This window comes from Heptranchias perlo, chromosome 16 (genome assembly GCF_035084215.1).
Source record: "Heptranchias perlo isolate sHepPer1 chromosome 16, sHepPer1.hap1, whole genome shotgun sequence".
Taxonomy (NCBI): Eukaryota; Metazoa; Chordata; class Chondrichthyes; order Hexanchiformes; family Hexanchidae; genus Heptranchias; species Heptranchias perlo.
The window spans coordinates 32,160,481-32,175,393 of record NC_090340.1 but is presented as its reverse complement, the minus strand read 5'-3'; the positions used below and the strand labels follow the sequence as shown (position 1 = coordinate 32,175,393).

The 14,913-nt window shown below is 42.7% G+C and overlaps 1 protein-coding gene across 1 annotated transcript in view; it reads left to right on the top strand.

Annotated features, from left to right (window-relative positions):
- Positions 1-14,913, top strand: part of cyld (cylindromatosis (turban tumor syndrome)) — a 48,270-nt gene that overhangs the window by 24,031 nt on the left and 9,326 nt on the right. Inside the window, exons 9-14 of the mRNA XM_067997895.1 lie at positions 2,888-3,029; positions 3,395-3,517; positions 3,960-4,051; positions 5,158-5,224; positions 8,084-8,216; positions 11,119-11,227. Of these exons, the coding sequence (XP_067853996.1) occupies positions 2,888-3,029; positions 3,395-3,517; positions 3,960-4,051; positions 5,158-5,224; positions 8,084-8,216; positions 11,119-11,227 (666 nt within the window). The remainder of the gene's footprint in view (positions 1-2,887; positions 3,030-3,394; positions 3,518-3,959; positions 4,052-5,157; positions 5,225-8,083; positions 8,217-11,118; positions 11,228-14,913) is intronic.

Genomic DNA, 14,913 nt, shown 5'->3' with positions numbered 1-14,913 from the left:
TAAGGCATAAACTAGGTAGAAATATTGCGGCAAATCAGGAAATGACAAATGTGTTTAAATAAATCTTTCAAATCAGTTTTTGTGAATGAAAACTATGGAACAATGAGCGAACAAGTTAAACTGCACCAGGAATCTATAACTTATATGGAGGTCAGTAAAGCATGTGTTATGAAGAAACTTGAAGTAGGAGTAGTTTTCTCTACTAAGTTAAAGACAAATCATTATAAGCCAATGGCAGAATTTTACACAGAGGAAAATATTCCCTGAGGGCTGTTGTTCCTTTGGAATTATATCCCAGAATTCATTGATGCCTTCAGGAGAGGAATGTTTTTTCCTGATAGTTTGACGGTACACCATTGAACTCATCAAATGTTTACAGATGAATGAATAGATCATGTGAACTGTTAAGAGGTGCACAAAACAGCCTCTAGGCAAACATTCAAGCATAGTATTAAATGGAAATGCTGAATTTTTAAAAGAATAATAATGACATTTCTCCATTTTAACAAACATTTAATTTTGGTTTAAGGTAAAAGTTTTGTTTCTTGGCTATTCTCTCCAGGCTATTAGTGTTTCATTTATCAGTTTGGTTTTTTTTTTGTCGTGTGTGCTAGCGATTTGAAATGGGTTACATTTTAGCACTGATTTCAAAACACTCCAGATCACATTGAAATCTACTTGCATACAGGTTTCTATCCAAAGTAATGATGGTACAGGAGACAAGATAGGTAAATATGTATTTTATAAAAGTGTCTCCTGGAAACTACAGTTTAACCCTTAGACTGGTGTCTTTTCACCTTTGTACAACTTATTAATTAACCTACTGATACCAGGTCTCCTCCTCCAGTTCATTCTTGGGTGGCATCGGAAGGGATATCCTCAGATTGTCTGTTCTGAAAGAATTACGGTGCTCCTTTTTCCATTTGGTGGACTCTTGGAGATCTAGTGTGCTGTACTCACCACCTTGAACAATAAGGTGCCCCCAAGAGTAGTGATATGGCATTACACCGCTCAAAAAGGATCACAAATGTATTGCTTGGAAGATTCTAGTTCCAATTGTTGATTCATATTAGTACCTGAGGGTCTCGGTAGATGTCGGTTGGTGCACAGTTTTTTGTGTCTGGGATGAGAGGGGTTGAAGGGAAATTTGGCTTTTCTCATACAGTTCAATGAATGAAAAGTCCCAATAAAGGTTAAACTTGTAATGTATAACAGTTGTTCAGACAATTGTACTTCATTATTCAGAATTCCTAGGTAACAGAAGGATCTCCTCTGGCCCAAGTGTATGATTCAAGATTGAACTCTGTGGCTCTTTTTGGTTTAAAAAAAAAAGTGGAACGATTGCAGGGAGGGAGGGCTCTCGGTGACCTGTCACTGATTTCCCTGCAGGGGGAATCTGCCTTGTGGCAGACATGCTTTTATGCCAAAGCCCCTCATGTGAAGACTTGGATTAAACAGCTGGTGACCAGTAAACCTGCTATGTGTCATTAGACTTGGATGTCTGGCCATTGAGTTCGATAGGCACACTTGCAACCTACCCTGTTAATGTCCTTGCACCATGTTGAAGGCAGATATTCATTATATAGCAGATTAGGAAACCTTAGAGATTTGAAAAAACAGCTGCTGGAAAGCATTGCCTGTAGGTCAGGTGTGAGAACATGTGCACAAGTATCCATGCTTGGTGCCTACCACGGTTGGGTTGCAGAAAAGGAAGCAACTGCTTTTGAAGCTTCAGACTTCCAGCTAGTGAAACCACTGTTCAATGGGATATGGTGTGTCCCTGTGTTGCAGTCAGGAGGATGATTCAAGTTTTATGATGAGCTGTGGATGCTCCCCATGCCACTTGAGAGCTGATATCTGTACACCTAGGGAGGGCATTTGTCAGCTGTCTGATTACCAACTAATAAGGAGTTACTCTGGAGTATGGCATCTCTTTTTTTGGGTTGAGGTGACGTGTCTGATGTTGGAAATTCAGAACCAAGTCAACCCTCTTGGTTTTCCGATACCAAAGCCAGGAAAGTCTGCACTGTTCCAGAATACCATTGATTGTTCAGCCAACTTGGAGGGATAGACCTGTCACTGGAGGTTGGAATTCAGGTAAATCAGGAATAGGTGACACCAAGTTTACACTTTAAAGGCCTGCAGACTAGAAAGAAAGGAAGGCTGAAGGAGGTATGAAGCAGGTTGTTAGTCAGGTGTGACCTTGAGGAGGAGGGTGTGAATTCTTTATCAGGTAAATAGAAACTCCACCTGTGTGGATTAGCTTGGTTTGGAGATTCTTAAATATTGTGACATGTTTCTGTATGTGTCACAACCCAGCTGACCACAAAAACAAAATCCATTCTGTTTCCTCTTCCAGCTCTGAGGACCACAAAATAGTGACATTTCATACCTCCTTCAGCCTTCCTTTCTTTCTAGTCTGCAGGCCTTTAAAGTGTAAATTTGGTGTCACCTGTTCCTGATTTACTTTCCTACAATTATAATCTTGATTTCCACATTGTGGCCTTGTTTCCAGGTGTATCATTTTTTTTAAAAAGGTCCTGTTACACCGATTTAAAATCTGTTTGCTTTAGTATGTTACATTACATCGGAGAAATTTTTAAAATCGATCACCAAGCAGTTAATATGATTTTTATCCTAATAAGGACAAGTACTTTTTCTTTTTACAGATATAGGTCATATTATACTCTATATTGCTTGAATTTTTGAACTGATATTACTTATTGTTTGTGATCAGGTACCATACACTTTATGGTATGATTACCTTCACTTATTGTGAGTAAATGTGTACTGAGATGTGGTTTCAAAACCAGCAGGTCCATGTTTTGTATTTCTTAGTTAATTGATAGAGCAGGAAGAGATTGCTGACGGTTTGCTTTTGTTCTAGCATTTGGAGGATATCGAAGTGAAGTAGTTAAAGAAAACACACCTCCCAAGATGGAGAAAGAAGGCCTAGCTATAATGGTTGGGAAGAAAAAGGGTATTCAAGGGCATTACAATTCATGTTATTTAGACTCCACTTTGTTCTGGTAAGTGTGCATGTATAGCAATTCTATTGCTGTATGATGATTGGGACTTATTCTTGATCTATATGTTCGCATTCTCCCTCCTCCATTTTCCACTGATTCTGAGGCTGTATGGTCAAACACGAGGTTTTAGCACTTTACCGTGCTGTGAACACCCTTTCTTCCCAATCCCCACACTGGAAGGATAATGTTAACTCATGAGAATCGTGTGGGGGCACTGATTATTGTGCATTACATGGCTGATGTGAGAATAGGTGAATCATTGCTAATATTTTCACTGTCATAGCTGAAGCAGTAGACATGTTTCATATCTAATTAATGCTAAATATTGTATATTTTCCTAATAGTTTATAACATTTTCTCCACAGTATGTTTGCTTTTAGCTCTGTGTTGGACACTGTGTTGCTTAGGCCTAAAGAAAAGGATGATGTTGAATTTTACACTGAAACCCAAGATTTGTTAAGGACAGAAATAGTCAATCCTTTGAGAAAGTAAGTATCGTGTATTTTCATGTAATTCGTGATTTTAAACTCATTTTATGATTTAAATATTTCTGGCAACCTCACTAAACTATTTTGCATTTCAGAAATAATTGAGGGTTAAAATCAGATGCTCGGCAAAACCAAAATCCCAAATTGATATGGAGTTAAAAGCAAATGCAAACTTCTAGAAATTGGAAATGTTGTGCATGACTAGGTGTACTTATCTAGATTTTGGAGTGTTTGTTTCTGACAAGAAATGTGGCTATTTTAAATTTTTTAAATTGTATACTGTATTACTCCATTGCTGAAAATTGTGGAGGTGCAGTTGTGCATGTTTAGATTAATTGAACAAAACTGTACTTTGTTCCTTTTGAGGCTGTGATTTATTTGTTGTGACGTGTTGTGCTTTCTTTAATCGCTACCGAAAAATGATTCATTTTTCCCCTTCTAGTCATGGGTATGTATGTGCTACTAAAATAATGAAACTTCGAAGAATTCTTGAAAAGGTCGAGGCAGCTTCAGGATTTACTTCAGAAGAGAAAGGTGTGTTGGTTTTTGTGTGTGTGTGTGTGTGTTTATGGAGACCCATATGCATTTACTTTCAATCAACATATATTGCACACACATGCTTACTATTGCACAATGCTTAACACATTTGTCTAAAATTCCTCTTTCCACTGTTTTAGTGGCAGCATTAATCTTGTTCAAATGAATTAACACTTCAGTTTAAATTGTGGGAAGAGGGATTTTAGCTTCTGTGCCGATGTAATTTTAGGGCCGTAGTTTTTTTTTATATATAAGTGATGCAGATTTGATGGGCCAAATGGGCTGTTTCTGTGCTGTAGCATTCTGGGATTTTATCAATATCTTCTTATTAGACACCAGGCTCCACTCAGATACACTCTGACTGTCTTAAGTAGTTGATTTAAAGAGTGTTATGGAACTATTATGTAACATTTACAGATCAGATCATGATTCTGCAGTTTAGTGTCCATGTCTTTGAAAAGACTTCTTGAATATGTTCCTTATTCACAACTATTTTTGGACTTCTCATTTTTCCACTGAGGGGCCATTAGATTAATGTTTCAGGAACATTTTTTGCACCAACCCCAGCCACTAACATGTTCCAACCAATATGGCCTGCTGTACAGTAAAGACCCTGTGATTTATCCTCAACGTTGTGCTTTAACCTCAATCTGAGTATTGTAAATGTTCAGTTTTTTGCTCTGGATTTAATTACTAGGAGTTGGGTTAAGACATTTGAAATTTAAATAATTTCCATCTGAGTCGAGATTAGATTTGAAACAAAGCCCTGGAAGTGTAAGGCGAATAGACAGACTGCCCACCCAGCCAAATAGGGATCCATTTTAATTTATGCATTTGGTGATTTCATGAGTTTTGAAGAACATCTTAAGTGGTCATTTTGAAGTTTCAGATTTAAATGGAAATAGGTAAATACTGTAGCCAGTATCTGTTTGTGCAATGCTGAGCAAAACAGGATTTATTTTTGTTTATATCTCCTTAGGGAACATTTTTTAAAATTCACAATTGATGTAATTTACAAAATGTATAATAAATGTAGAAGAATAGTTTTTGGACATTTGTTTGTCTACCTATCCAGTTTTTCAAAAATTGTGTTGATTTCATAGATCCAGAAGAATTTCTCAACATATTGTTTCATCATATATTAAAGGTAGAACCTTTGTTGAAAATCAGGTAAGCAAACCTTTATCAGCACTAACTGAAGACTTGTATTGCAAATACTAAGAGGCCAGAGTTTGCTGCTTCTTCATTCACTCACCCACAGTTAAAGTCTTGGGCTGATGCGCACAGAAGTCGAAAACTCCAGCCAGAGATTTGATGTTCATGTACATATGGTCAAGACAGTAGCTTTATGATTGAAAGCTTCCTGTCCAGCTCTGTCATACAGATGTATTCATAAATAAATTAAAAAATTTGTAGTGTTTTCATGTCCTCAGAATTTCCAAATGTGGTTAATGAATTACTTTTGAAGCCTATTCATTGTTATCATTTAGGCAAATATGACAGCCAATTTGTGTATGGCTATTAAGTTGAATGACCAATTAATCTGTTTTGGTGATGTTGGTTCAGAGATGAACATTGGCCAGAACTCCCTGCTCTTCAAAAATTGCCATGAGATCTTTTACTTTCATCTGAACAGGCAGAAGTGACCTCAGTTTATCATCTCGTCCAAAAGAAGGCACCTCGACTCGTTACTGCACTGAAGTATCAGCCTAGATTATGTGCCTGAGTCCTGCAGTTGACCTTATACCCATGACCCTCTGATTCAGAGGCAAGAGGGCTCACCACTGAGCCAAACTGACACTTGGGGCTCGATTTTAGGGTCGGGTTACCAGCGGGGTGGCCCCGAAAATCCCGATCTCCGGTCACGTGACCGGATCGCGATGAAATCCCGGCCATTTCCGGGTACCGCGCTGACGTGCGGGGCTGCGCGCGCAAGCCCCGCTGGTGGGAATCCCGCAGGCAATTAAAGCCAGTGGGGTTCCACTTGAGAGTACTTAACTTGCTCGTTGTGGTCAGTTAATGAGCTGAAGCAGCTGTCAAAAGAGGAAGTGTGGGATTTTAGGTTCAAGGCAGTCAGTTTCCCACACTGGGGGAAACAGTACCTTTCAAACCAGGCGTGTTGCAGCCAGCAGCCTGTGGCAGGTGCCAAGGTACGCTACACGGGGGAGAGCCCTCACCCACGCAGGAGGCCACCGCGTCACATAGGGCAACCCCTGCCCCCCGCCAAGCCAGAGGACAGACCGACACGAAACCGCAGCCCCAGTCCGAGGACCCACACACCTACCCTGCACAACCCCTCAGACCAACACCTGCCAGTTGGGTGGTGTGTGGACACCCTCTGAGGACGAGGAGCATGACCAGCACCAGCAGCCTCGCAGTCCACGCCGTCCGCCGCAGAGACGTGGATCCCCCCAACACGGTGTTGTTGCACGCCCACCTGCACAGCAGGAGGGAGGGCTACCGCAGAGAGAGACGCGTCGCAGAGGGCACTACCCTCGCCACAGGGTCCACAGACCGAGGCGCAGCTCCCCGGACCTCTCAGAGCAGCAGTGCACAGGGAGGCGCAGATTCGCTCGACATGTAGTCGTGGAGATCTGCAGCATCTTTCATGCCGAGCTGCTCCTGGCTGGCCCCAGCATCAACTGCTTACCTGTCGCTGGCAAAGTCACCACTGCCCTCCACACCTTCTCCTCCGCATCCTTCCAGGGTGCAGCCGGCTACACCGCCGATGTCTCTCAGTCGTCTGCGCGGACGAGCCCTGCAAATACACCTGCACCTACTCTGCAGTAACACGATGGGTGGCATCAGTGGTGGGTCCTCATAGTGATACCCAGGAGCGGGCATTATTGGACACAACGGACAGGATTCGCGGAGACATGGCAGTGGTGGTGTCAATATAATGTGTGCTGTTTGTTGCTCTGAAATTCAATATGGGTAACACCCATGACAAACCCTCAGACACCCTTGTGCACCCCCTTCATGCTGACGAGACGTTTGCCTTACCCTGCCTACTGCACATATGTGATGCATGCCCTGTGGCTGCAGCACAGGTGGTGGCAGGTTGAGTGAGGCTGGCCGTGAGGGAGATGCACGAGAGGGTGAGTATGGGATGGAGCCATGAGATTGTATGAGGATTGGGTCGCGTGTCAGTGGCAGGATGAGTACTGGCGAGGTGAGTAGGTGGAGGTAAGATGAGGATGGGGTGTGAGTGGGCATGAAGGGTGATGTGACAGAATAGTGTTGGCGGTGCCGAAGGAGATGTGGGGTGGGGGCAGTGTTGTGGCAGACGGAGTGTAGGGGAAAGAGGAAGTGTTCTCACTGTGGCGGACCTACTGCGGTCATTGCAGCGCCTCCTGCACTGTATGCAGGTGGGCGATATGTTGGTGGCGCAGGTGACCCCCTCTGCCACCTCGAGCCAGGCCTTCTTGGTGGCAGAGGCAGGCCGCTTCCTCCCGCCCGCCGGGGGGAAGATCTGTGTCCTCCCCCTCCTCCTCACCCCATCTGATGATACCTGGGGTGAGGCATCATTAAACTGGGAGCAGCCTTCCCCCTGGGCTGTTCCATGCTGCAATTTGTTCTATTGGTTGCAGCATCTGTCAGTGGAGGACTGCCCCTTTAACTAGAGAGCCTCCAGCTGACAGATCGTACTGCGCATGTGCAGCCCGACCGACGCGCAGGCCAGCGCCGTGGACCCCGGAGGAGCAGGTAATTGATTCCTATTAGTGGGTTGCCTGCTACGATCGCGTGGGCAACCCACTAATTTCGCCGTTCGTGTTTTCGACGCTCCCGGAGGACCACCCGCTGGGAAACCGCAGGCCTGCTAAATTCGAGCCCTTGATATTTAAGACATTTCCTGGATACGCTACTATATCAAAACTGTTTTGTCAATCTCTTATTGTTAACTGATAATTTCAGTTCTTGGGCAAAGAAAAAATTGATTTTTAACTAGAATTTGATCCTAACTGATTTCCTTGGATCTGATGATTTTTTTGTAAAAATCATTGTTTTTTAAAATTTGTTTCATGACAGGTCAGCAGGACAAAAAGTACAAGACTGTTTCTTTTACCAGATATTCATGGATAAAAATGAAAATGTTGGTGTGCCAACGATCCAGCAGTTACTTGAATGGTCTTTTATTACCAGTGACCTTAAATTTGCTGAGGTATGAAATATTTAAATAAACATCTCAAAGCTGCATGACTGCAAAATTTCATTGTAATTTTGGATGTATGGGATTTATTAAAATGCTCATCCCCTGAGTAAACTGGAAGGCATTGTTTAGTTTTGATGATGTAATTGGATTTAATAATTTAAAAGATCAGGGGCTCGATTTTCGCACCCGCAATCGGGTGCGTTCGTGGCAGGGCGGGAGCCCGGCTCCAACCCGCCCCATTTCCGGGTTCCCCACTGACTCGCTCACATGCGTGCGCAGCCCCCGCATGTGGGACTCCCGCCGGCAATTAAAGCCGGCGGGGTGCCACTTGAAGTATTTGAACAGGTACTTCAGGTTGTTTACAGACCTGATTGACCTGTTATTTTAGCAGGGATGGGATTTTGCAACTGACTGAGACTGTTTCCCGTACTGGGGGAAACACTCCCTGTTCAAATAGACGTGTTGCAGCCATCAGCCTGTGGCAGCTGCAAAGGTCCATTTGACGGGTGGGGTGGGGAGACCCTCACTCATTGCAGGAGGCCACTCTGTCACTTTGGACAAAGTTTGGCCTCCACCACCCTCCTCCTAACAACAAAATTCACCAACTTGCACACTTACCCCTGTGTCCAGACACATTTACCTACCTTGCGGACCCCCTCAGATGTACATCTTCCGGATGGGGGCCGCCGTAGCTGCAGTCATGATCTCTTCGGAGGGCGAACAGCATCACCGGCCACGCCGTCTACCTCTGACACATGGAGCTCCAGAACACAGTGCTGTGACACATCCACCTGCACAGCAGGAGGGAGGGCAACGGCAGAGAGAGATGCGTCGCAGAGGGCACTACCCTCGCCACAGGGTCCACAGACCGAGGCTCAGCTTCCTGGACTTCTCTGAGCAACAGTGTACACGGAGGCTCAGTCACTCGACATGTAGTCGTGGACATTTGCAGCCTCCTTCATGCCGAGCTGCTCCCGGCTGGCCCGAGCACCATCTCCTTACCTGTCACTGTCAAAGTCACCACTGCCCTCAACAACCTGTCCTCCGCATCCTTCCAGGGTGCCACCGGGGACATCGCCGACGTCTCTCAGCCGTCTGCACAAAAGAGGCCTGCAAATACACCTACACCCACTCTGCAGTGACACAGTGGGTGGCATCAGTTGTGGGTCTTCATTGTGATCCTCAGGAAAGGGCATTATTGCACAAACCAGACAAGATTCGCAAAGACGCGGCAGTAGTGGTGCCAATATAATATGTAATGTGAGTTGATCAGAAATTAAATAGAAGTAAAAGCCATGACAAACCCTCAAACACCCTTGTGCATCCCCTTCATGCTCGTGACACATTTGCCTTACGCTGCCTACTGCACATATGTGATGCATGCCCTGTGGCTGCAGCACAGGTAGTGGCAGGTTGAGTGAGGCTGACCGTGAAAGAGATGTATGAGAGGGTGAGTATGAGATAGAGCCATGAGATTGTATGAGGATTGGGTTGAGTGGTAGTGGCGGGATGAGTAAGTACAGGTAAGATGAGGATGAGGTTTGAGTGGGTATGAGGGGTGATGTGACAGAGTAGTGTTGGCTGTGCAGAAGGAGATGTGGGGTGGGGGAGGTGATGTGGCAGACGGAGTGTAGGGGAATGAGTAAGTGTACTCACTTTGGTTGACCTACTTAAGTCATTGCAGCGCCTCCTGCACTTTATGCAGGTGGGCGATATGTTGGTGGTGCAGGTGACCTCCTTTGCCACCTTGAGTCAGGCTGCCTTGGTGGCAGAGGCAGGCTGCTTCCGCCCGCCCGCCAGGGGGAAGATCTCTGTCCTCCCCCTCCTCCTCACCCCATCCAATAAGAGCTGGAGTGAGGCATCATTAACTTGAAGCAGCCTTCCTCCTGGGCTGCTCCATGCTGTAATTTTTCCTATTTCTTGCAGCATCAGTCAGTGGAGGACTGCCCCTTTAAATAGGGCTCCTCCAGCTGACTGACCTTACTGCGCATGCGCAGTCCGCCCGACGCGCAGCTTAGCAGCGGGAAACCCGGAAGACCAGGTAAGTGGATCCAATCAGCCTGTAATTGCGTGCGGAGCAGACTGATTTCACCGGGCGCGTTACTCATGCGCCCAATCTACCCCCCCCCACCGCCGCCATGGTAATATCGGGCCCCTAGGTTTCAGTTTTGGATCTACTTGATCTCATCTGCCTTTATCAAACATGGAAAAGCCTAACTTTTTATATTGATGTACTCGGGCTCTTGACCTGCGTTTTAAACTATGCAAAACCCATATCAGCACCATTGGCTTCTGACACATGAGTCTCATGTAAGCAACTGCAATCTGAAGTTAAACCTACTGGGTTTCAACAAAGTAAGCAGCCGGGAAGACTATGGGGAACTGGCAGTGCCATCAAGGATCTTGCATAGTGTAAAAGCCATTTTAGATAAGGAGCTGATCATTTTAGAGGACGAAGAGTTTATTTATATTGAGGTCACAATTTATGTAAATAGACAGGAGTTGCCTTCCTTGTGAAAGTAATGATCAAGTATTCTGTGTGTTAGATATATAATATTTAACAGGGAAAAAGTGCATTGGCTATTTGCCCTTCTGAATTGGAGAAGACGCTATCGCTGCTCGAGTTTACTTTTCATTTTGCAAACTGAAATAAAAGTATAAATTTTACTGAAAATAAATCCAAAAGAATGTAGTTTTGTAGATATTGAGCTGAAGAAATGGAAAGTTTTGGGAGAACCTGAAAACGTACATACTTTGCATGATCTGATCTTGTTAAACTACAGAGCATAAGATCTCATTTAAACACCACTGTTACAAACTATGTAAAACTTTGAAAGTTCATTTGAGCTTGTAGCTCATTTTAACACAAATGACTAACTGAAATCCTGTGGTTGTCCAATTTTTCTTTAAGGCGCCTTCATGTCTCATAGTTCAGATGCCTCGATTTGGAAAAGACTTCAAGATGTTCAAGAAGATATTTCCATCTTTGGAATTGGATATCACAGATTTATTAGAAGACAGTAAGTAACATTTAGTGTACTTCTAAATGCTTTGAGAACTCATTGCTTCTTTCAGTGTTATTATTGAGAACCTAGGAAGTGAAGGTCTATTTGGCCCATTCAGCTTTTCCTGTTTTTCTTTTTAAATCTGGGCCTGTTTGTCCTGCTCTAACCCTGTTCTTTTTCTGTTCCTCGATCAGGAAATTATCTGTTTCTTCTCAAAAGACTCTATAGCTACTGAATATGCAACATTTTATGTCATTTACTCAAATTTATAACCCCTTTTAAGTGTTCTAAGCTATAAATACAGCATAACCATTAAAGCCTTTTTAACTGAAGGAGTCATTAGAATGCTTAGCCTTAGCATTTTCCAGTATATGATAGCTTCACTGCTTGGAATCACCATACCAAAGAGAAAACTACTGTACTTCGGACCTGCCCCATCAGGCAGGTTCTAAGCAGATCCTTGAGGTATCTATCACTACCTGTGCTCAAGTACTGAGATTGTGCTGCACTGTTTACTATTTTAGCACCGCACCTGTATACATTATATTTTATTTAAGGTGCCGTCTTTTGAATGAGATGTTAAACCAAGGCCCCATTTGCCCTTACAGGTGAACATAAAAGAAGAGCAGGGGAGTTCTCTTGGTGTCTTGGCCAACACTTATCCCACAACCAGCACCACCAAAAATAGTAGATTATCTGGTCATTCATTTCACTGCTGTTTGTGGAACCTTGCTGTGTGCAAATTGGCTGCCGCATTATAACAGTGTCTACAATTCAAAAGTACGTCCTTTAGCTGCAAAGTGCTTTTTTTCCTTTTTTGAAGTGACATGCTGAGAAAGAAGCACTATTGAAGGCTAGCAACACGTTCAGTCCTCTGTTTCCAAGAAGCCTCTCAAGCTGAGGAGTTGAATGAAATCAAACCTCCCAAATTATAAAGATCTAGAATTAGGTTTGGGATATTTTTGGACAAGGTGAAGGATATTTCCCACCCAAAAAATCCTGCCTAAAAATCCTGCCTAACTGCTTTGGCCCACCTTCTTGGGTTTAGCCTCTGCTTTCAGAGGGTTATTGGCATCCTCTTTAGCAGCTGCACCAAGAAATGCTTTATTATTTTCTTTTGGCTTTCATTGTTGCACAGACTGCTTTAGCTGAAGCATTTTGAAGCTTCTATGATCTTGGTTGAGCCAGTTAACCCCTTGGGAGGGTTGAAAGATGGGAATATGCCACTTCTGGAATCACAACATCTTTGGGCTAATTTAGCACCTAAGTGACACCATTTTTGAGTATTTTTACCTGCTGTCCACACTTTGCAGTTAATCATTTCTATGGGCATTACTAAGTGTGCCCTTTTGCTTCCTATGATTACCATAGATTTAGTTTGGAAAGGACTTTCCTTATTGCTTTCTAGATTTGAGAAACTAAAGATTCTCAGCCCACTTAGAAACCTTTTTTAATTTCCGTGTTTCAAATTCCTGTGAAATCTCAGGTCAGACCCTCAAACCCTACTCCACTGTAATTTACTTTACAGCTTTCCATCCTTTTTTAAAAATGGAAAAATCTGCTGGAGAATTCCCTGGTGTAAATTTTCAAGAAAGGGGTATAGAACATCATGCTTTTTGGTTGTCCTTAACATCATCACAGTTCATAAATCTAGTCTTCCATCATAAGTCTATGTACACTTCATTGGACCCACAGTTAACTTGAGCTTAAATTTCTGGTGCTTAAGATTGTTACAGTTCTGTCCTCCCTTGGCACATAAAAGTCAGTGAGCTTCAGACTCTTGTACTAGGTTCACATTATTTCACACTTGCTGAAATATTTACCTAATATTTTAACAGAATTCCATTTCTATAAAATAATTACAATTCTGAAATCCTTTCTGGCCCTGCATTCCTCTGAGATCAAATACAGAGCTAACTGTGTCTAGCACAGTATGTCAATAGGAGTAAACATTTGCACAAGTCTAAATAGTAATCTCATTTGGCGTAAGACTTTGGTTAAGGCCATCACCAAGCAAAACATTGCCAAATCTATTGTGGAATGTATAATATTCGTAAGGGACTAGCAGGTTGACAATCATCAGATAAAGTGCAAGCTAATTCCACATCGGGGGCAGTGTCTTGGCTCTATTTGTAAGATGAAAGTAGAATAATAGTCAAAATTTTACTAAATATTTTTTGTCTAGTTTTGTCTTAGCGATAGTAGTTTGGTGCATTAGACCTTGAGACAGGTCTGAACATCCAATCAGGGATAAGCCATCCCATTTTTGATGCAACTGTTGCTAAACCTAGTGAAGTATATATAAATCAGAAACTAAGATTGGCCGTCTAGTTTATCCTCCATTAAACCTTTATTCTACTTTTCTTCACCATTCTGTCCAGCTGATATGAACTCTAAAGACTATTTAATTTGACAGCCTTCTCATCATGGAACTGTGTAAATGCTGCATAATCCACATGACTTCAGAAAATTCAAGGAACACTGTCTATTGTTTTCCTTGGCTGTATAATAGAGCCAATCCTAGAGTGTGTGGTGGATCAACTACACTGAGATGGAAGAGGATCATATCATAGTTAATCTGATTTACTGGTGGACCTTGCAATTGCTGGCTCACTTTGTGAAGGCATAAAGATTGACCAGCTAAGTTTTGTTTCTAGGGTGTATAGTTTTATCCTCATTGAGTACTCTGTTTACTATTTTAGCACTGCACCTGTATACATTATCTTTTATTTAACAACATTGAGTACCATTTGTCACTTCCTTACCCAGGTGCTAAGTCTGTAAATCCCTTTGAATGATATCCATCCCTGCATAATTTAGTCTCCTCAACAAACATTGATGTTCTATTTGTAGTCCTTTTGTCAAGTTTATTAAGAAATAGATATTCAAGGTTATTGCTCCAATCTTGAACAATTCCCACTCGGCAGTACCACCACTGTATAGTAAATATTGTACAATTCCTTGTGCTGCTTCTTGTCTCTCTAAATTAATGAGGTCAGGGCAATCCTATGTGTCTGCCACTGACATTTTCATTCAGGGTAATGAAAATTTGTCATAATTGCTACCAAACTTTCCATTTCACGTAAGTTTACCCCCTCCCTAATCGACACATACTTAAACATTTTTAAAATTGATTTCATCGCTCAGACTTGCTGGTTGATGACAGCTCCCTGTCACCGAATACCTGCCTTTCGTTGTCAGTTTTATCCGCTTAGATCTGACTGTGGGTGCTCTAGTGTCTGATATTTGTTGGCCGACAGGTTTTGAGATCTTGTTGATACAAATTTGAACACAGACACTGATTATAGAGAAACAAAGATAAGTTTCAGCTGTAATACAGCTAACAGCCACTTGAGGGAGTACAACTTTGCAAGAAACCCAATTACAGTCCAGTGCAGATTCCTTTAAAACAGGATGTTCTTCAGCAGATGAAAATTCCTGAAGCTGAAAATCATTTCTGGTGATTACCCACTAGGCTACAAATTCTTCTAATTTGGGATCCCTATTTTCCCACCTCAATTTAAGTGACCTGGTAGTCAATTTCTACTTGCAGGTTTGAACATCATGCTTTGCTGCCTTCCCTAGCTGATCCCTTAAGGCAGCAATCCCATCATTAATTTGAGTTTTATTGTTTAGGATGTTGCTCCCAGTGTCCTTGTCAACATTTATTCCTCAACCAACACCATTACAGTGATCTCTTA